Below are 23,215 nucleotides of genomic sequence, written 5' to 3'. Positions count from 1 at the left end.
GAAAAAAGTTCACTGGAAACTTCCAGAGTGCTCTGGAGTGAGGTGTGCTAGCTCGCTACAGTGCAGTGGAAGATATAGGGTTCTGTTCAGCCACAGCCTCCCCATTGATCTTACTGTCTTCTGGGTGAGAATGAGTATATCCCTGGGATTCTGCCCCAACCCCACTTAAAATGTCTCGGCTGCTTTTATAGCCAGTATCTCTCCATCAGAAGTAGGCTAACATTTCCCCTATTTTTAGGGAAAAAAAAAAAAAAATCTGTACTACTTAGAGACTTCAATTTTTCATTCCACTTGATTGTTCTGTTCCCATGATTCAGAACGATAGTCAGAACTATAAAACTCTTTTAGCAGCATAATACTGCTGTTTAGAATGAGTACGGCAAGCATCATGCTGTGGTTTGTGGTAGGAGGCACACTTGAAACTGAATCACTTGAAATGGATTTTTAGTGACAAGGTTAGACATTTATAAAAGTGATTCGATTTGGGAATTCTGATAAGGTTCAGTGTAGGAATCAGCAGGATATTTAGACATCCAGGAAAGAGTGCTTTTACATCCACCACGTATACCCAGCACAACTGGAGCTCATTATTAATGTGCTCACTGTTTCAGAAATACTGTAACACCTGGACCTGCACATTCTTCAAATGGCAGCATGACTGGCTGCCTTCATTTACTACAGATTGAACAAATGGTTACTTAAAAAAACTTGACAAAATACCCACTGCTTCACTGGGCTCTGTGTGGCTGCTTGAATCTATTCAAAATGGAGATTATTACAAGATCAAGACCTTAGTTGGCAAAATAGGGAGTTGGCAAACTTCTGGATGATCTGATCTGATTGTAGTATCACGCTGTTCTGTGATGCTGAGCACCAGGCTTAATATATATGTCTTGGTATATGTTACCTCCCCAGGATTTTTAGGTGAGAAAAAGAATTCTTATGGAATTATTTTAGGTTTTTTTTCAGATGGTGACCTCAGTAGCTGAGTTAGCCCAGCTGTAATATTCTGTCTGCCTTAGTACAACAGCTTTCCTCTCCACTGCAGATGTATTTCTGTCACGTAAGCGGCACGTCGTGAGTTTCTGTTGTGCCGTGCATATGCAGTTCCTTGTGCGTGAGGAATGGCGAGTCCTGGTGCAGTCTGACAGCAAGGCACACGCGTTCCTCTGAGGTGATGTGACTGGACACCAGACAAAGGGTCTCCAGTGTCCGAGAACTACAGTGTGCTTCACTGCTTCGGAGTGGGGTCTTGCTTGGGGAAAATGTGGATTGGTTTCTGTGAAACCCGTTGGGTCAGGTCCTGGTGCAGTGAAGATCCTTACCGGGAATGGATCTGATCCAAAATATGCTGGTTTGTTCAAATAGTTGCAGTAAAATGATGGTGTAGTGAAGAAACATAATTTTACTTTAAATTAAAATGTTTTACTTTCTATTTTTTTGATGATGCATAGGAAGATGCATAAGATCGGTGTGTTAATTATTTCAATAAGCTCTCCAGTCAATGGCAACTTTAAGCCCTTAAATATCCTGATGCCATGGTGTAGCTTTGCATGTGCCAATGAGACTGGACACTGCAATAGTCAGTAGGAATTCGTGTGTGTTAAATGAGCCAGTTTTATGGTCTTCAAAAAGACCATAAAGCCAGCTTTATGATCCAAAAGCAGCATTGCTTTTCCGATAAGCCAGCATTTCCAAAAAAATCCTGTGTAGTGCATACCTGGAATTCAAATGAGCCGCTGCTGAGGCAGCACAGCAGGGCTTGTGGAAGTACATTTCATAAAAGCCTCCCACAGGCTTTTGGCTTTTCTTCCCCCCTCCCTTTTTCAGTTTAAAGAAACAAGTCTGTAAAAAAACCTTGAAATACATTTTTAAAGAGCATATTTAGCAGAGGACTGTCTGTTTGGGTGGGTTATTACACAGAATCACAGAATGGTAGGGGTTGGAAGGGACCTCTGTGGGTCATCTAGTCCAACCCTCCTACTGAAACAGGGTCACCTACAGCAGGCTGCACAGGACCTTGTCCAGGTGGGTCTTGAATATCTCCAGAGAAGGAGACTCCACCACCTCCCTGGGCAGCCCGTTCCAGTGCTCCGTCACCCTCAGAGGCAAGAAATTCTTCCTCATGTTCAGACGGAACTTCCTGTGCTTCAGTTTGTGCCCATTGCCCCTTGTCCTGTCACTGGGCACTACTGAAAAGAGTCTGGCCCCATCCTCCTGACACCCACCCTTCAGATATTTGTAAGCATTTAGAAGGTCCCCTCGCAGCCTTCTCTTCTTCAGGCTGAACAAGCCCAGCTCCCTCAGCCTCTCCTCGTAGGAGAGATGCTCCAGTCCCCTCACCATCCTCGTAGCCCTCCGCTGGACTCTCTCCAGTAGTGCCTCATCTTTCTTGAACTGGGGAGCCCAGAACTGGACAGAGTACTCCAGATGAGGCCTCACCAGGGCAGTGTAGAGGGGAAGGAGAACCTCCCTCGACCTACTGGCCACACTCTTCCTAATGCACCCCAGGATGCCATTGGCTTTCTTGGCAGCCAGGGCACACTGCTGGCTCATGGTTAACCTGTCGTCCACCAGCAGTCCCAGGTCCCTCTGCACAGAGCTGCTCCCCAGCAGGTCCGCCCCAAGCCTGTACTGATGCATGGGGTTGTTTTTCCCCAGGTGCAGGACCCTGCATCTGCCCTTGTTGAACCTCATCAGGTTCCTCTCTGCCCAACTTTCCAGCCTGTCCAGCTCACACTGAATGGCAGCACAGCCTTCTGGTATATCTACCACTCCTCCCAGTTTGGTGTCATCAGCAAACTTGCTGAGGGTACATTCTAACTCTTCATCCAGGTCGTTAATGAAGAAGTTAAACAAGACTGAGCCCAGTACTGACCCCTGGGGAACGCCACTAGTTACCGGCCTCCAACTAGACTCAGCGCCGCTGATGACAACCCTCTGAGTTCTGCCATTCAGCCAGTTCTCAATCCACCTCACCAACCACTCATCCAGCCCACACTTCCTGAGCTTCCTTAGGAGGATGTTATGGGAGGCTGTGTCGAAAGCCTTGCTGAAGTCGAGGTAGACAACATCCACAGCTCTCCCCTCATCTACCCAGCCAGTCATGTCATCGTAGAAAGCTATCAGATTATTCCAAAGTTATTCCAAAGTCTTTACAACACAAATAGGATAGGAAATCTGAAATGCAGAGTATATACCTTTCTGTACAGAGTAAATCAGGGCAGATTTTAAAGGATATGTTAAACAAGCATGACTTGTGAGCCAGGGGGTCCTTCTGACAGAAAATTACTGTCTTCCTTCTCCTTCGCAGTGAAGAAAACAGTTCTGTTTGTTCCCAAATGGTAAGGAACAGACCTTCCAGCACAGAAATCAGCAGCAGCTGCTTCTTTGCATGTATTGACACCAAGTTCTTACTTGGTGAAATCATTCCCTTTTTGTAACCTTATTTGAGAGCTCACAAGCTCTGGCAGTGCCAGAAGAGCAAACTTGCCTCCTTGGAGGAAGGACAGAGAGAACTGTTGAGGTCAGCTGTAGTCCTCTGCATGAGTGTTCTTCCCAGCCTTTTCCTGATCCACAGCTTTGAGGTCTATAAAAGCTTCCAAATACCCTCCCCTCCCCTCCCCTCCCCTCTCCTCCCCTCCCCTCCCCTCCCCTCCCCTCCTCTCCTTCATCCTGTTGAGGTGTTTTATAGTTTCTGCAGCTCCAAAGCATGTATTGGAGACACAAAGTCTAATTTAATGTCAAGATTTTTTTATTCTGATGATGGGATTGTTTGCTGATGGAAGGAGGCTGCTCGGCACAGGTGGCTGGGAAAGCTGGAGGGACAGGTTCTCAGCTCTGCTGCTTCAGCCGCTTCAACATGGAGCATTCCTCACAGAGGAGCCCTCTTTTCCTTTCGGAGCTAAACAGTGTCTCCTTTCAGCATGTACTGCACTTTTTAATTGACTTGTAATTTGGCTAAATTGCTGCATGGTTGCACTGGTTTAAGAGAAAGTGCAGTCTCTGTCAGGAGTTTTTGTCTTTTTTCCTTTTGCTGCTGTTTTCAGATTCTCTCCCCCTCTGTTTTCAAAATAAGTTTGCCAAATCCTTTTTTCTTAGTGTTTTTAGCATTCATCTCATTCACAGAAATGTTTTAGTAAGAAGCACTATATAAAAAAAGGTTTTTTCACCACGTGAACCTTTATGAAAATTTTAAGTTACTGAAATAGGGTGTTACGATGAGATGTGCTGACTACCTGTAGGAAGAGGATGCTACCGCCCAGTGAAAGTTGTTTCACACTTGCTTTTTTCTCATTGTGAAATTTAGATTAAATGACTCTGGTTTTGTTCTGTCTCCAATTCAGATTGGATTACGGACAAAATTAGTTTCTAAAAGTCATCTCATTGATGGAGCTGTTCTTGCGATGCAAAGTGTAATGTGTATTTAGTACGTCCTTTTCAGAATAAACAAAACTCTCTCCCCTGACTGAGCAGTTATGGAAGGTGACATAACAAACCTCGGTAGCGCTTTGCGGTAAGGCTGGGGATTTCATTTAATCCTGTGCTGATGATCTGCAGTGTGGTGCTGCTTGCTCTGTTCCTCCTCCTCTTCCTCCTCCTCCTCCCAGCTGTCACGCCTAGCTCGTGCCGAGCGGGTGGGTAGAGCCTGGATCTGCGAAGGCGGATGAGCGTGTTGATGAAGTCTCCAGTCCCTGTCATCCTCCTCGTGTTAGCACAGTGGCAGCCGTGTCGCTGCCAGGGTCACTCAAAAAGGTAGCTGTGGTTACCATTGGGGTGAAGGGAATGGTGAGTTTATTTACTTCTGCCACAAACAGTGTGGAAAATGGTGTTGCAATAAATTTAACTTTTTGATGCAGGCAGCTACTCAAATATCATTTATATACAGAAAGTAAGGTTGGAAAAATCCCATATTAAAAAGGTTTCCTGGCGAGACTTCTTTGTTTTTTGCCTCTGTGGGGAAAGGATGTTAAGAACAGTTGGGTCCTTTACTGTTTCAAGCATGTCATTTTTCATCCTTGACAGAGCTAAAGCAGAAATATTAGTTGAACGTGACTTTTTTTTTTTTAATTAATGTGTGTTGTTAGAATTTTGTGGAAATATTGATAGTAATTTCATGTTTTGCATCCCTCGTCCATACTGGCACATTACCTAAATGTTTTTGAAGCCAGCTTCATCATAAATCACTCCTTATGCTCAAAGCAAGTGGTTTTATTACCCATATATGTATGGATTCCTGGTTTAGGAACTCTATGTGATTTTTGCCATTCATTTAATGAAGTAAGACTTCAATATTTTAAATCTCAAGGGCAATGAATAGGCATATGGTCTTTATTTTTCATGAATCCAAATAAATATATTGTTGCCATCTTAGCTGATAGGCATTTTTTCTCTAGCAAAAAATGAGGTGACTTTTTCATTGTAGCTGGGATCCCTGGAACATCCACAACCTTCCCAAAGTCAAAATGTGTTCAGCCTCAATCTAACAAACGCGTAGTGCATTACAGGAACTGATAGATTTATTGTACCTTACGGAAACTGAACTGGTAAGCTACTTGTGTGAAGAAATGACTGTTATTGAGGCAATTCCATTTCTGTCTCTGTCTTTTGGATATTAAACTTGACACTCATCCATCATGCCCAGTAGAGAGTCGAAGGAAGCCTTGCTGCAGTTGTCAGTCAGCAGACTCTGAGTCAGCATGCGTAATACACAAATAGTTGCTAATTTTTTTTTTTTAACCCGTTATACTAAGACCAAACGCTAAGCTGAAGGACGAAGTTCCTTCTTTGGTCTTTCCTACTACAAATGCTTTGTGCTCACTGGCATTACCAGGAGGTAATATAACATCTTCCCTGATTGTGGCGGGTGTGGGTAAGATCTGCCTGACAGTGACTCCTTGGGAGGGGAGTGTGGCAGTAGGTGGATCATCTGGACAAATGGCTCAGCACCAGGACAGACTGGGAGAGAGAGAGATCGCATAAGCTTCTCCTTTTCCAGACCAGATGGGAAATTCCATGTTCAGAAGTGGCTCTGGGAGTGGTGGAGCTGCTGTAGTGAAACCCTGGAACTCGCACTGCTTCTCAAGAGCCAAATCTAAAGCAGTAACATAGTTTAATGAAGAGCAAAAGAACTCCTAGGTTTTTGACTAAGTTGAAAGCTTCATTAGAGATGCATGTTTTGGAAGAATATAGCAGATTTTTGTTGAAAAACAGAACATCTGAAACCTCCAAATCTCACTCAACAGAAGGAGACTGCTGATTTGGAAATGGCTCTGCAGCACTTACCTCTTCCACTTTTCATTAAGTTTGGTTGCTCAGACAGCTATAGTCTGCCATGGTACATCACAGCCAAGGACTCACTAAATTCAGTGTGTTTTAGCCAGCAAATAGGAACACTGGAACAGAAATCTTGATCATCCTTAAAAGGAAAAATAAAATAATAAAACATTGTTACATCCAGCTTGTAATTTTTCCTAGTTAAAATTCTAGGGCATTTTTCAACAAACTCCTCCTTCCATTAAGAGGGGCAAGGGCGGAAATTCCCTGACTTTTTTTTTTTTTTTTACTGAATTTTCTTTGTTCATCAAGTTGACCTAACATGAAAAAACTTGAAAATTCAACACATTGCTTAGCCTGATTTCCATAAATGTTGTCTACAGAAAGGCAGCTCATTTGCATGCTGATCTTGTTTTTCATTCTGCTCTGTTGCTGCAAAACCCTGAATAATACTACTGGCTGCATATTCTTTGTCTTGATGAAGTCCAAACCATTGCCTTTCTTGAGGATCGCCAGATCTAACAAGGGTTAAAGCATTATTTTAGTAATATACGGCTTTGTGTATTCAAAAGTTGTAGCGCAAATGGAAATACTTATTCTTTATTAATTATGCCAGCACTTGGGAAAGAACTGGTGGGAAAAATTTGCACTGCTGCTCATCTCACAAGAGATTCAGATGACTTCTCCAGATAAATTGTTAGCCAAAATTACCTTATTACATGATAGTGATAGGGAGTGTTTTTGCATTCAAAGCAGAATACAGGACAAGATGACTAATTGTGTTCATAGAGTGGCATAATGCTCACCATAAAATAATGATTCCCTTGCACACCAGGGACTGGGTTAATTAAGGGAATGATGAGTCCTTGTAAAATCAGATGCAAAAAGCAAACAATTTTTTTCTTATATTAAAAAATCACGGCAGTGCAATAGAACTTTATGCATTTGTGTTGCGTTTCCTGGGAAATCTTTCTATATCATGGAGATTTCAACAGCAGGTTCTGTTTTCATAACTTTCTGCCACACTGTAACAATCTCAACTGGCAGTTAAGGATATTTGGCCCTCAGTACCCTGATGTATTGTAAATCTGTTCTTTTCGTATAAATAGATTTCTCACCCTACAAATTAGATTAGTATCTGATCCTGATTTTGAACAGCAAGTTTCAAATTACAAAGTCGTTTTATCTCATTTGTTAGGGAATAAAAGAGCCCAGAGTGTTGTATGTAGTGTGGAACAGCAAAACCCCAGTAGGTTTTGGAGTTTTCCTTACAGAAACCGTTACCATCCTGGCTCCTGGAAAACATTAAATCCATTCAATAATTGTAGATTATTCCTGTGTTAGTTATTCAATTAAAATAATAGGGTATCAAACCATGCAAGTTAAATGTTTACCTTACTGAGAAGCAAATTATTAGTAGAGAAGGCACACAAGTTAGTCTTATTTTTTTCATATAATTCTCGATGGTAGATTAAAGCTTATTTCCAGTATTAAGTTGGGCTTGTTTGCCATGACAGCAGTGGTTATTTTCATGTTTTTGGAACGTGAAATGGAAAGTGTTAAAATGCAGAAGAGACAGAACTACCTTAAAAATGGTAGGCATTTAGATGATAGAAAACCCTGGGTTTTTTTAGCCTGACTGCTGCCCTTGACAGAAGGTATAAATATTGTACGTGGTTTGAGTACTCCAGTGCACAGAACTTGTGTGTAGATGGCTAGCAGCAGATGTGCTGGAATATTATTAAAGAAATGGAATGGAAAACCAGTGAAACAAAAAACTGAGAGTCGCATGAGATTCATTACAAAAGTGATTTGCCATCAAGCCCTCTGTTAATGGACCTGATGTTACTTCAAAAATCAGAATAATCCATTTTTTAGCTCCAAGTTCTACATTGAATTGGTCTGATAAATACTCTACTTTGCACTGGAAGTTTCAGATTTTGTTAGCTGGTTTTAACATTCATCTATACATGCCTTAGCTGCCGAAGTCTCATCTAAAATAAGAGACAATTAAGAACACATATGTAGACGGAAGTGGCTAATTTTCTTTCTTTTCATAACATTTCGTGATAGAATATTCCTTTGATTTGTTAAGAGGGGTTGCAAAGTTGAGGACCGTATTTCTTAATTTGAACTGAGCATACAAGAATCTCTGTTTCTAATCCACGGGCTCCCTCTCCTGGGCTGGAAGGCGCTTGGCACCAGGAGCTTTAATACAGAAGCTAAGTGAAAGTTATTTACAAATTCATTTAGTGACATAGTGTCAACGGTGCCTCCTAACTTCTTCGACATTTAATGAGAGAATTGTGCTTTCCCTAATAGCAACAATGAAATGAATACAGGTGTTGTGATGCATCAGGGTTGCAGGGCCGGGTTATCTTCCTCAAATACGGATTAAGACATGTTTCTCAAGGACTGAAAGCCATGTCCTACAAACAATATTTACAAATAAAATCAGTGAACTTGCAGATCCAAATAACCACATGAACGTATACTGTCTAATTGCATTGGTACTGTCATCTTTGTTTCTCTGGAACCTTGGTGCTCTGCTTTCACCTCCTACTGGTCACACAACATCTAAATCGGACTGTTTGCTTGTTGTGTTTGGTAGTGGAGAAAAATGATGTTGGCGTTAATGTTCTTAGATTAGAAGTGCTTTAGTATTGTAAATTGCTTAACAAATTTGAACACCTAGAGTCATAAAGTACACCTTGCAGGTAAGAACTGTGTCTATTTAAGAGGTCACTTACTTTTGCCTCAAGTTTTTAAGCCCATTTCTAAATTTTATGAAATAAACTTCTGGCAGAGTCGAAGATAATTTTTTTTGTGTTTTAGCTTCCCAGTCTTGCTTCTAAGAATTTTTTTAAGCTTGAATTTATTGACATAAATAAATGTTTACATAGCTTAAGAAGTGTAACAAATATTCCAGAGTGGTCATTCTTTTAATGCTCTTAATGTATATGTATATTGCAGCAGACACAATGAGAAAAAAATCTCTTCAGTGCTGCTGATTGGGAGTAGAAGTCTTGTAGCTTGCTCTGAAGTGGCTCAAACCTTCACATACTTGGACCAAAGTTTTTCACACTAACTTTGTGCTTGTTTTGTGCTGATGTAAGTGACCACAGAAAATCACAGTGACTCAAGATATTCAGGTCCAAAAGATCTATTCAGAAGATCTGCAGTGCAGGTAGGGGCAGGACTGGCAGAGGGGTTTGTTCATTTATGACAATGCAAAACAAGCACCAGACTGGTGTGAAACGCTTTCACTTTAGAATATCAGCCTTTTATTCCAGGGCTTGAGCTTATAACAAATATTGAAAACAGTCCCCAGCATTTTCATTCATGTTAGAAATCGGGTGTAAGTTTGTAAAAAGAAAGATCCCACTAGTGAAATATCAAACTCCACAACTCATTCAGAAATGCATTTCTAGAGCTGCTAATTTAGGTATTCCTCTTGGCTCCACTTAAAGCAAGTGGTGACAGTTATGTCTTATGAAACAAAACCAGGTCTGGGAGAACAAATTATAGCAGTTCTCTCAATTTGCTTATTATTTGTTCCAAAGGCACGGGGAGGTGAACCTTTCCTGTGAGCAGAGGGTAGAAGAAGCACATGAGAAATATTACATACTTTGCTGCTGAAAGTCGATCTGACTTACCCTCCAAGAAGCAGGACAGTTGAAGTGAATAGAAACAAAGCATATTGCCTGAGTGAAAGTTTCTATTTCCTAAAATTTACTATTTTTATGTATACTGCATCCACTTAAAGTGACAACTATTTGCTGTGCATTCTGTGCATTCTTGTTTATGCCATAGTTTTGGTCAGCTGCTTCACTGTCTGTGAAAATCTTCTATCCTAGCATCTATTAGGTATCTGTTCGTCTTGTTTAAGTTTACAGGGATTGAAATTATTTCTGCTAAAATATCTAGTCTCTGTAACTCTGGCACTCTGAGATATGCAGGGAGCTTGACACTTCCCAATGGAAAGTAGCTTTAACATGTATTGGTTAAATAGGCAACCTGACAGGAACACAGCACCATTACATTCTTTACTGACACCACTGGTACCTAGAAACTATGGTAATCATTTAACTTCTTGTCCTCTCTTCCTCGCCCCTGTCCCCGCTCCCCTCCCCCCCCCCCCAATAATTAAGCCTATTTAAAGTTTAGATTGTAAAGTACATTGAGCTTAAATGAGGAGTGGCTTTATGCAATGCTATAACTTGTTAAGTCTTTTCCATTAAAGCAACATGTGTTTCTTTTCTTTTTCTTTTTTTCTCTTTTTGTGCACAGGTACTTGGAACACCAAATGAAGACACATGGCCTGGAGTCCACTCTTTACCCCATTTCAAACCAGGTAGGTTGAAGTACCAAGCTCATGTACATTCTTTTCCTGGAAATACAGGACACAGACAATTACATCCCCATCCACAAGCTTCAAAATGACCTGGTATGCAATGCACGAACCATAATGCACTTTTTCTAGCTGATTCCTTTTTATTGTGCTCTGGGTGTGGGTTTTTTCTTTTGTTTAAGTTCTTTTTGCTTTCTTTTGCATTTTCTCCTGTTTATTACAGTGTGAGCCCTGATCTGCTTGCATGCCTTAGCCCCTGAGTATGGTAGCTTTCAGCTTCCTGGTAGGCTGATCCCCGGTCAGTATTACTTCTCCGCAAACCACTCTGAACTTAGGGATACTAAAGGAAACTAAACAGTAGAGAAAAGACTTTGTGAAAGCTGAAGTTAGTACTAGATCGTGTTAGTACCTTTCTACAAAGGTTCAATTTTTTAATGTGCATTGTACTTGAAGTTGTTGTATTCTACAACCATTCTTGAAAAGCTGTTTCACCATTTGATACCTTTGTGTAAGAGGGAGCCGTTTGTTCCCTAGAGACTAGAAGTACACGATCAACTTTATTATGCTATATATGTATGTATGCATTTATATGTGATATATATAGTCTTGTGAACTTTTGGATAGGGATCTTAGAAATACTGGTTTTTAAACATCCCAGCAGGCGTGTGAGTAGGAGACAGGTTGGCTGGTGAGGTTGTGAAATGCTGGAACTGGTTGTCCAGAGAGATTTCACATCATCCTGTTCAAAACCTGACTGGACAGGGCCTGAGCAGCCTGAACTTGTTGGACCAGCTGTGTGTGGGTTTGAACTAGATGGTGAAGAGAAGGTTACTAGATGCTTTCAAGTGAAGCACTTAATTGGCTCCCAGTATATTTCACTAGGATGAGTCCTCAGTTTATAACCATATGAAGTGAGTGACAGGATTGATCCGATTTCAGATGTTTTTGTCTTTGCAGGCCTAAGGTCTCTTGGTAAACTGGTTCCCCTTTACTGCAGATGATAGTCCCTTCAGCTTTTGTCATAAACTGTGATAACCTGGCATCCTATGTCACTTAAACCTAATTTCCAGGTCATCTTATAGGTTGGACGTAAAGAAGAAATTTCCCTTTTCATTCGAGACTATTTTATTCGTCACATCTGCAGGATCATAGTGACTTATTTGGGGCAGCGAAGAGGCAGGAGATGAGGCAGAGGAGTTGAAAAGGACAAAGAGATCTAGGTAGTTCTCAAAATAAGAGATAGAGAAGCAAATATATTGTAGGGCTTACCCTGATGGTAACACAAAGACTTGGGAAAAGGGAAGGTAGACAGCTTTCTTGCACATCATTGCTTTTCAGTCTCTGTCCTAGTGCTGTCTTATTGCTGTATAGTGAAATCACTCTCTAGTGCTCTTTAGTGAGTTAGTAGAACTTTTTTAACAAGTACAATTTTTCACTGAAATACTAAAAAAACTCAGTGTTCTTCCCCAAAGCAGTTTCTCATTAAATTTACAAGCTTTTGTGATTCTCATCCTATTAAATATATATATTTAATCAGTATATACTGTATATACTGATGAGTATATACACAGAATCCTTACAGAAATATAGTGGGTTTTAACCGCAGTCCGAAGACATTGTTTTTATTCAGTAAAGTATCCAGTAGTAATGAGGAGGAGAAAACCTGGAGATGTCAGTGAGTGCTCTTTGGGTTTGTTCTTGTTTTTATTCTTCTGTGTGATATAGGAAAGTTTTGAACAGTAGATGGCAGCCAAGAAATTTCCTGGGTTTGTTTTTCTTTTTCGCTTCCAAGTGTGTGAAGGGATGTGGATTTATTACCACAGAAGAACATCGGGAAATAAATCCACAGTAGGCACTTCATTAATTCTAATTTTTATACAGGCATTGTGTTAGACTTGCTTTTATTTTCTCCATCCCGGATTATGGATTTTATCAGCTATGAATACATAGTATTTATACAAATGCAGAATGGGAGCAGGAGGAAAGATGTCTCCAAGACAATGGTCATTCGGTGTTTTCACCATTTCTGCATGGTGTGGTCTTTGTTCTCTCAGATCCTTTCCACATTTGTGAAGTGTGTAGATTTGCAAGTCAGAGTAATTACTATTCTCGCTGGCAGTTATTTAAGCTTTCTAGGGCCTGTTAATGCAAAGCTCTGAGCTCCTTAATTCCCGTACACTGTGGAGGTCTGAGAGCACTCCAAAGGAAAAAGCCCTCTTCTGTATACACAGTAAGCCCTCCCTTTGTACCACCCTGTATCCTTCATGGCCTTGGTAAAATGATTTTTTTTTTAATTTTTTTTTTTTTGTCTTATGGTTCCTTCTTTGCTGACTTTAGGAATTACAGCAATAGAAAGCGTAATCTAACTGGACAACCACAACTTGGCTTACATACCCCAAAAATGAGTAATTGAACTTTATGCTGGTAAAGTGTGGAAAGGTTAGAGGAGAAAAACTCATCGTTTCTGGGATCATACTGGGTACCAGCATCTAAACCATGCTCTGCACAAAGTGCTCTGACCTATGGGCTGGGCTGGAATTACACTGTTTGCTCATGCCATTAGAGTTGGTGGAGCTGTTTGGTCATGGATACCAGGTTGTCTGTTGCTTCTTTTAAAAAATGCTTTCCTTCATGTCATTCTGTGCACAAAAGTTTTCTGGCTATGGCAAGGCTGCATTGTCGCCTTCCACAGATGCTCAGCCAGCATTGCAACCCTTCCTCTTGGTCTGAAATTATTGTTACAGCCTGGAGAAAATCTCCTCACTGTATGGGACTGAAAGACTGTTCTTTCCTGACTTCTTTGGAGCAAAAATAGAGGTTACTGCTTTAATAATACATTTAAGATTACTTAATCTTTTCCTTTCATTAGCAGAAGAGTGCAGGAAGGAACCTGAAGTGTCTTGCCAAAACTGAACCAATTCCATTATTCTTTAAGATGTGTGAAATTACTGTATTTAAATATAAATGATATGGGGTTAAGTAACTTGTGTGTTTTGCGTGTCTTTGTGAGGTTTAAGACCAATAGCTACAAAGAGAAAGTGTGATAAACTGAGAAGTGCAGAGAGTGCTGGTGATGAGGATATCAACATCCACTCAGGCAAGGCTTTGATGCAATAAACTGGATTGTGTAAGCATAAAACAATATGATTTGAACAGAAAGTATGAGTGATAAATAGTTACTATAATTTTAAAAATGCTGGGCACATTAAATGCCTGCAGAGTTGTGAAGACTATTGAGAGTAGAAACAAAATTTCTTTGTATTTCTTGTTTGCATACAGACTTCAATAACTAATTTTCATGCTGTGATTTGATAGGGCATAGTCCTTGGCTGCAGAGAGTTGATCACAATTTACTAGGAGAAATGTCTGAAAAACGTGGCGTTAGTCTGTTCTCTACTAGAGTGGACAAAAGTCTGATTATAATGGAAAGCAGCCAGCGGATAAACAATGATGATCTCTGACATCTTAATATGCAGGAACATTTCTGAGGCTGAATAAGAAATGTGTTCCTAAGGGTAGTGGTGGGTGGCTCTACATCATCTAAACTCCTAACCTCAGGGATTTTCACAGCCTGTCATTGTGAAAGTAAAACGGTCGTAATTTGTTTTGCCATTTAAGAAGTCAGAAAATGACTTGTATTTTACCTGCCTGCTTTGAGATCTTTCATTACTTTCTATCTTACAAACACTCTAAGTAATATGGGAGATATTTGAAGCTGAAAGTTGCCCAGCGACAGGACAGGGGGCAATGGGCACAAACTGAAGCATAGGAAGTTCCAGCTGAACATGAGGAAGAACTTCTTCCCTCTGAGGGTGACGGAGCACTGGAACAGGCTGCCCAGGGAGGTGGTGGAGTCTCCTTCTCTGGAGATATTCAAGACCCACCTGGACAAGGTCCTGTGCAGCCTGCTGTAGGTGACCCTGCTTCGGCAGGAGGGTTGGACTAGATGACCCACAGAAGGTCCCCTTCCAACCCCTACCATTCTGTGATTCTGTGATTCTGTGATTCTGTGATTCTGTGATTCTGTGATTCAGTCTTGTGTCTGAGCCTTCCTGATATTTGTGTGTTATTCTCTCCATTGTTATTAAATCTCCCATTTTTCTTAGTCTGGAGTCTTACCGTCTTTTCTTTCCTGCCATTTCTCCTGGATTCAGAATCCTGCCCAAATAATTGAGCAAGATAAGCCTTTGGATCACCATCTACGCTTAAGTGAAGTTTTCACTTTTCCTATATTCTCACTTAGTGTTTGGGACTGATGCTGCATAACCTCCATCCTGCAAAGTTAAACAGAGATTATCAGAAGGTACTGTCAGTGAGCAAAATGGGAGAAGGTAACATACAGTCACAATGGAAGACAAATGTGGTGGTGGCCAGGAAGAGAGGGTAACAGGCAAAGAGGAGTAACTTGTTAGTAAGGTGGATAAAATGCGAGAATGCTCTGTAATGTTCACTGTGCATCAGTTTGCTTACAATACTGTTTCTAGGTGAAAGAAAGTTAAGTATTTAATCTTGGGCTGATAGTGTAGGAGCCTGAACCTCACTATGTTCAACGGATGATCAGATATAATATCAAATACACCTGAAAAGGTGCCTTTATGAGACAATGGAAACATCTACTGAGCACTGATTTTAAAAAGAGAATCCCTAAAGTCAGGATGAAAAAAAGTTAAGAAAAAGGGACTCTCCTTAAGGAGAAGGCAGAAGAAAAAAGAACTAGAGTGAGAGAACAGCATTCATAGGAAATGCTGCATAACACGGAGTCTGCCAAGGATTGACAGATACTTCATGGGTTTATTAAAAAAATACCGAGTCCGTGACTGACGAAACCACTGCAGAGCTGATGTTCTGACTCAGAAATTCTGCTTTGCTTCCTGGGTGGTCAATATATATAGATTTGGTTTAGAAATATGATCTGCCTACCTGCATCTTAACAGCTGATTGATAGCCAAGTTTTTTCAAAGGATTAAGTCTTCATTTAGAATGAGGCTGGGCAGAGGGACTAAACTCTGGCACAAACCCATGGAAACACTGTATATGAGGACATATGGCTTTTCAGACTTTCATAGCAGTTTTTCCTATAGAGATTCACCAAAACCTGTCAACAATTTGTTGCACGCTGAATCAATATCTTGTTTGTTTACATCTACACCAATGCCAATGAATGTTCCCAGGCGATGTGTGAGTCTTTGCTGTTAAACTGCTAGAGCAACCTCTGGCATGCCTTTAGCTCATGACATCTAACACTTCCCACTAATTAATTCCTGGGCATTGTTTGGGAGTTAGTGTGGGCTAGGGACCGTTCCCGTAGGAAGACAGAAGTTCCCACCTCCTGTGTTGGAGGACGGAGCTGGAAGGGTGCTACAGTAGTACAGACACAGGACAGTGATGGTGTCTCAGCCAGACAACAGTCCTGAGCACAGTTAAATTACTGGTACAGATGCAGTCTTGAGGAATTTGAATGCTTGAAGAAAGGAGAGAGAAGGATCTGTAAAGGAGAATTAATTTCAAATTTCTCCCCCTCTTCTTTAGTTTTGGCAAAATTGTAGTATTTGATGTTTCCTCAAGCCTATGGTATCCACAACCCATGAAACTGAGAAGTTAAAGTAACTATTATATATGCAAGGGAGTCAGGGTGAGCACTGCTAAAAGGCAGAACCTTTTAATATAAAAGTCCAGTGCTTTAGACAATGCTGGCTATTAAAATTACATTTTCTAGTCATACTCAGTAGGGTTCTTAGAAAACAGCATCTATCCTTCCTCTTTACACAACCTGCGCTTTGCTAAAGCAGATGCTTTTGGAAGGGAGGGCAGGAGAGGGAATGGGGATGGGGGTGGAGGGCGTTTGAGACGTTGAAGTAATTTTTCTCAAGACATTTGGTATACAAACAAGTAGTTTAACTCATGGTTGTGATAAAACTCCAGTTGTGATTGAACTTCAGCAAAAACCGTAATTGCACAGTAGTGCTGCAAATAGTGCTTGAAAATTTGCTTGTCAGCATGGATACTTGTCTTTATATCTTTAGCTAACATAGTTTAAATATTTTTAGGATTGAATCTTTAATAAAAATATCATGAGTCTTACATATCACAATACAGCATTAGTCACTTCAGACTTATAATTTAAATGTAAAAAAAATTTTCAATATATGAATTATGGTGATTTTTAAATATTTGCATTTAAGCTAATCGCATTTGATTTTAAATAGAGAAGAACATTAATCAAGGAATGCATATTCGACGGCATGTTTTGATTAACAACATAAAAAATGCCTTGAAGTCAAACTGCATTTTAAGTTCTTTGGTTTACAATAGAAGCTGATTAGCAATAGTGCTAAAAAGGAGCTAAAAAATCAAAATGTAGTCTGCTTCTAATTCCTTATGTAGCTTTTTTTGCCTATTCTAAGTCCTTTCAAGGCAAACGTGGCAAAGGTATAATAATTCATGTGTTTTTCTGACTGATAAAAGAGAAAAAATGCTCATCTTGTTTTATGTTACTTAAAATGCAAGTGCTTATTTTTTGAATTCTCACGGCAGACCAGTAATTCCTTCAGTGGTCTGCTAATAAGCTCACTAGTGAGTTCTGCCGAAATTCACTTCTGTTTGAACCTGCCCTTGATGTGGGGCTGTCAGATGAAGCGTGTTTATCAGGCAGATAATGATGTTTGCAGTGGAGACCATGTAAGTATATATGTGGGCACATGAGTGAATATACTGTAGAGCGGTTGTTTAGGGGAATTAAGAATCAGAAATACTGTCTATTTCTGTAAGAGATAGAAATACTGTCATTTCTAAGACCATTTAATACAGCTGGGTGTAATGGATGAGCATTCTGGCACAGGCTTTTCCCCCCCGAAGTCTTCAAGCTGAGTACAATTTGGGAGCGGTTGTTTTAAGAGCTTAATTTTTTGGATGCATCAGGTTTGTCAAATCAACCAGCTCGAGAAATTTCCTCCTTATCTTCCCTCTGGTTGCTCACTTCTGCTTCCATTTTGCGGTTGTTATTCCAGTAGCTTTGTTGATGCTGCTGTTTGTGGGGCACAGTCCTAAAAACTTCCTTGGCACGTGAGGCATTGAATAAGCTGTGCTGCATGGTCTGAAACAAAGAGCAACTCAAATCCATTTACTGCTGGAACAATGTGTAATGACACTGCCCACCATCTCTGAGGCTGGGCTTCTGGCGGTGTGGATGTTATATATTAGGCTGTTCCTTTTCTATACTCTTTTAAAATCTCAGAGTAAGTGGTATGCTACAGGAAGATCTTGCAATAGGTACTTCTTGCAATAAGGAGTATGAGTACTGTATGTTTGCTTTTATTTATGCGGTCCTGTGTAGAGATCTCTTTACACAGCATTTGATTATGAATACACCACTTAATCAAGATTTGGCTAACTTGGCCTTATAAGAAGCAAATGGTAAACACTTCTAGGTGCAGTGAGATTTAAATACAAAAATCTCTTGAATCTTTTTTTTCACATAAGCAAAAATCACCTTTGACTAGTGAAATACAGCACCCATGTGAAAAGCCAGCTCTTTAACAGTGAGACATGATTGCTAGTGAGGATGATAACTGTATATTTGAGATAAAAACAGAGGATCAAATTTTGTTTCCCAAATTTGTTCCCAAAGATTTGCAAATATTTAAGTGTTTGCTTAAATGAAATTAAAATCACACTTTTTACTTTAAATTTCAGATGAGCTTACTGTGTCAGTCTTCCAGTGTTTTTATTCAAAATAAGCACATTTAATACCAATAATCAGAAAAGATTTGAACTCTAGTATATGTACTCACAATTTGAACTATAAAAATTCAGAGTACGTCTGAGATCTAATCTTGGTCTGTAAATGTGCAGTTTTTCAGGTTTCTTTAATCTCAGTGTTCGTGAGAGTGAGCAGCTGCCTCAGCAAGACGGTGTGCCTCACGTTCTTGACAGCGACTCACATGTGCCGCTGGGCGGATGGGTGGGTGATAATGTGAGCGTCTGCGTGAAGTTCTCACGTGTGCCTGGTTGCCTTTCAGTTCTGAGGGAGGTGTAGTAAGTTTGTGCTCCATGGGGTTTCTTCCACAAGGTTGGACCGAGATTTGGATCGCCTGTGCTGCTGCCTTGCATAATGTATGTCAGGCAAAGCTTTCTTTTTTTGTTATTCTGCATTATTCTCAGGATCTTGCATACAGTCAAGATCTACTGACTGATATTACTATTTTTTTATGATGAAATCAGTGGGAGCATCTGAAAAAAAAATACCAAAGATATATGCTTGACAGTGTCATAAAATGTAATTTCATGCAGTTAGTCGTAGTCAGATACGTATAGCTTCAGATCTGGTTGTAGTAAATCCATCTGGCAATAAAGGACAGAGACATTCATACAGGTGTCACATTCAGAGCGAAAACTTTTACCCTGAAAAGTAACTCAGAAGCGAACTTGGGGATGTAGTTGTGAGACTGAATTCCAGTTCTGTCATTAACTGGACACAAGCAGGAGACCCTTGGATAAAAGTTGGGAGGTTAAGTTCCCCTTTTTTTTGCCTGTGTTGTAATTGCAGGATTGGTGTTTGTAGGTATGTAATATTGTGGTTTCACAGTTCAGGACTTACAAAACTGGTCATGATGGCTTAGCTCAAGAACAAGATTATTGTAGCTTCTCTATTCTGACAACTCTGAAATAAAAATCAGCTGGTTTTGTTACTCTGTTTTTTGTTCTCTAAAGAAGAATTAGTTCAGGAAACTTAGTGAGGGCTGACATGTACACGAGGCTGGGCTTAATTACCACAGTAGTCCCATCTAGTTGTACCGTCCATGAAAGTTAACAAGACTGTGGTTGGTGGTATGACCACAAAATTGTGTGGAAAAATGTGACCTGTATTTTATCGATATGTGGTTTCTTTCTTTGTAAAGAATTTAAAGCAAGGAGCCTCTAGCCTGCTTGAAGTACAGAGGAAAAAGGTGATACCAATAGTTAGGAGAAGCATGGTCTGCAGTCACACAGGATATAAATGGAGTTTGCAATTAAGGACTTGGGACTAGCATTTGCCTATAGACAAGGTTTCATCCTGTTGAGGTCACGCTGAATGGCAGCACATTTTCTTTTTTTTCTTTTTTTTTTCCTTTTTTTTACAGCTCCACCGAAATGGAGCCTCAGAAAATTCCTCGACACTCATGCCTGTTCCTCTCCACGGAAATCTTTAGCAAAAGGCGAAAGATTTATACGATCTGAAGAGAAATCAGAGTAGACCTGGTTAGGGTATAACCTATCACCATGAATGTGCTACCATTCAGCGTGACCTCAACAGGCTGGAAAGTTGGGCAGAGAGGAACCTGATGAGGTTCAACAAGGGCAAATGCAGGGTCCTGCACCTGGGGAGGAACAGCCCCATGCATCAGTACAGGCTTGGGGCGGACCTGCTGGAGAGCAGCTCTGCGGAGAGGGACCTGGGTGTCCTAGTGGACGACAGGTTGACCATGAGCCAGCAGTGTGCCCTGGCTGCCAAGAAGGCCAATGGCATCCTGGGGTGCATTAAGAAGAGTGTGGCCAGTAGGTCGAGGGAGGTTCTCCTTCCCCTCTACTCAGCCCTAGTGAAGCCTCATCTGGAGTACTCTGTCCAGTTCTGGGCTCCCCAGTTCAAGAAAGATGAGGAGCTACTGGAGAAAGTCCAGCAGAGGGCTACGAGCATGGTGAGGGGACTGGAACATCTCTGCTACGAGGAGAGGCTGAGGGAGCTGGGCTTGTTTAGCCTGAAGAGTAGAAGGCTGCGAGGGGACCTTATAAATGCTTATAAATATCTGAAGGGTGGGTGTCAGGAGGATGGGGCCAAGCTCTTTTCAGTGGTGCCCAGTGACAGGACAAGGGGCAATGGGCACAAACTGAGGCACAGGAAGTTCTGTCTGAACATGAGGAAGAACTTCTTCCCTCTGAGGGTGACGGAGCCCTGGAACAGGCTGCCCAGGGAGGTTGTGGAGTCTCCTTCTCTGGAGATATTCAAGACCTGCCTGGAGAAGGTCCTGCGCAGCCTGCTGTAGGTGACCCTGCTTCGGCAGGAGGGTTGGACTAGATGACCCACAGAAGTCCCTTCCAACCCCTAACATTCTGTGATTCTGTGATCCTGTCCATGTCTTCCCCCTAGTTTTCCCTCTCCCTGCCTGATAAATAAGGTATATAAGGTATTTCTTTAAAAAGAGGTTTAGAGTAGAGCAGTAGACTGAGTAAAGAAGGAAGATCCCTTTGAGTAATTTATTCATTTTGCTTCTGTATGTTCCTTATAACAGCGTTTATATAACTGGTTCTAGTGTATCACTTTTCCAGTAAAACCTCATGTGGCGTAGCAATTTTTTTTGTTTCTTCGAGAACTGAAACAGATCTTTGGACATTAAGGCATTAAGGCAATTTGGCCAAGTAGTTGACTCCATGTTTTCCTCCCTCAGTGAAAATAGCTTAAATTGATTAAACTAAACCTCTAACAGTCCAGTCAAGAAAATATGTCGTATATGATACTTCTCAACTGTTTTAAGTGAATGTCGCTCTGTTGAAGTCAGTGTTGCTGTGCCAGTTTGAACCAGCTCAGTATCTGACCAAAACATATTGCAGAATGACAGATAAAATCAAAATCTGTCTTTCCCCAGGTCTAGGTTAGCTTTTCAGCGATGCTTCAAGTCAGTTCAGTTCTTTTTCCACCCAGCACATTTCTGCACCAAAATATATCAATGTGCAAATCTGCACTTCTTTAGCTGAAATCTCAGACTTGTTCTCACGCAGCACTGGCTAGTTGCATCTTACTTTGCAGTCCTTTGTCATAAATGAATGGACAGTGTTGTGGTTGGACTATTTACTTACAAAATACAGAAAGTCTTTCTTTTTATTCCAGTTTTTATGGATAAGTATCTGCTTGCATATATGTTTTTAATTCACATTTGTAAACTGAAATTCAAGGATGAGCTCAGGTCCTGCTGAGGCCAATGCAACTTAGCTACTAACCTCACTGGAGCTCAGGCTTTTCCTCTGGAGAGCAGAAGCTGAATTAGTAAACAACAGGTACAATTTGAGTTGTAACGTTGCTCTCCCTTGTAAGTTTGAGTCATACTCTCAATGCCAATATGATGCTTGACCTAATTACTACTGAACATGTACTTCAGTACTGAGTTTTTATTTGTGCTATTGGATATTAAAACATAAGCACTGACTCTGGTGCCATGTTGCTGGTACTGAACCATGGCTGCATCTAATCATGATCCTGATTACTCTGCCTTGCCCTGCCTCAGGGCATTGGCACATCTGTAGTAGATGCATTGCATGCAATGTATAATAGAGATGAAAAGAAGTTGGCACTTCCTGTAGTTTTAATCTGGATGCCACAAGTGTGATAAGTTATTTTGTTGTAATATGCACACAGCAAATTGTAAAGAAGTCTCTTCACTTGCTGCTCTGGGTAAGAATGTACCCAGCAACTTCTGGTTTTCTCCTCTTTAACCCTCATGTTCTGCATTCATTGCAGTATTGCGACAACAGAAAATAGAGAAAAAAGCTACTACAATGGTTTAAATTGCTTTTGCTTTTTGTAGTATCCAAGCTGCTAAGTGCCTGGGATAACTCACATTATTAGTAATTGGAAAGTACTGTAGAGCTTCTAATTTACAAAGTTTAGGATAATGTCAGTAGTGTGGTATTCAATCTAAATGTTTCTCAAGTTCACACGAAGTAGTATGGTAGCATTTTCAACAATGAGACATTTTAGAAATTAATTCAAATATGTTAAGAAATGTGTATGAAATTGGCAATAAAAATATTTTATTTGGTGAGATATATATTATGGAGCAACATATTTTCTGTTAGTAAAATGTGCCACATGACCTGTAATTTATTTCTTACAACATCCTAATCCTAACAACATAATAAAGGTTTATAACACTGTATAACATTGTTCATAAAAATTCAACCTAATAATTTTAGTTTGTTGAGAACTGTGTAATGATAGTACATCTGATAGCTGCTGCGAGTCTGTCTTCTTAGCTAAACTTCTTCATTCTGACAGAGAAGTCAGCTAGGTGCTGCTTCAGTGGTCGTCTACAGTGGTCAAAGATTTTCCAAGTGCGGAAACTGTTTGTTGGTAATACAAAAATAAACCAATCAAACAAAAACCCACAAAAAACCCCGTTCAAACTTTTGTTTCTAAGTTCATCTACATGTAAAAGCCTTTAATAATATGGCTATGTAGTTAGCATTTGGCTTTTATTGCTAAGAAAGTTGTTTGAGTAAATTTAGATACAATATTACATAAGAGATAGTTACAATTTATATTGGTGCTAAAACTAGTTACAGTCACGTTGCTTCCAGTTTCCAGTACACTTGTTGTAGGTATCTAAGAGGGAGTGATTTCCTTGCTTTAACTGCATCAGTATGGTTAAAGCGACAGAATTCGTAAATGTGAAGTGGCCCTCGGACACAGTTTGCAGGGCTACCACTTACCAAAAATTTCCGATAGTCAAGTCAATGAGTGTTGAATTTTCTGCATATGTATTTTTAGTTAAAAAAAAGGCAAATAGTTATAAGAAACAAAATCATCCACTATGATGCTAGAATTTTCTGTGTGCCATA

The 23,215-nt window shown here is 40.4% G+C and overlaps 1 protein-coding gene and 1 non-coding gene across 6 annotated transcripts in view; one reads left to right on the top strand and one right to left on the bottom strand.

Annotated features, from left to right (window-relative positions):
* The window catches only part of CDK14 (cyclin dependent kinase 14), a 320,879-nt gene that overhangs the window by 207,267 nt on the left and 90,397 nt on the right, over nt 1-23,215 (top strand). For all 5 annotated transcript variants that reach the window (XM_075419363.1, XM_075419365.1, XM_009936147.2 and 2 more), the window contains one exon: nt 10,567-10,630. In XM_075419363.1, coding sequence (XP_075275478.1) covers nt 10,567-10,630 — 64 coding nt within the window. The remainder of the gene's footprint in view (nt 1-10,566; nt 10,631-23,215) is intronic.
* LOC142361263 (U5 spliceosomal RNA) lies at nt 19,745-19,859 on the bottom strand. The gene has a single exon (XR_012763858.1). It is a non-coding gene; the product is annotated as a U5 spliceosomal RNA (small nuclear RNA).

The sequence above is a fragment of the Opisthocomus hoazin genome, chromosome 4 (genome assembly GCF_030867145.1).
Source record: "Opisthocomus hoazin isolate bOpiHoa1 chromosome 4, bOpiHoa1.hap1, whole genome shotgun sequence".
NCBI classification, from domain to species: Eukaryota; Metazoa; Chordata; class Aves; order Opisthocomiformes; family Opisthocomidae; genus Opisthocomus; species Opisthocomus hoazin.
Note: the sequence above shows the minus strand (reverse complement) of the source record. Positions and strands in the feature narration are given on the sequence as shown.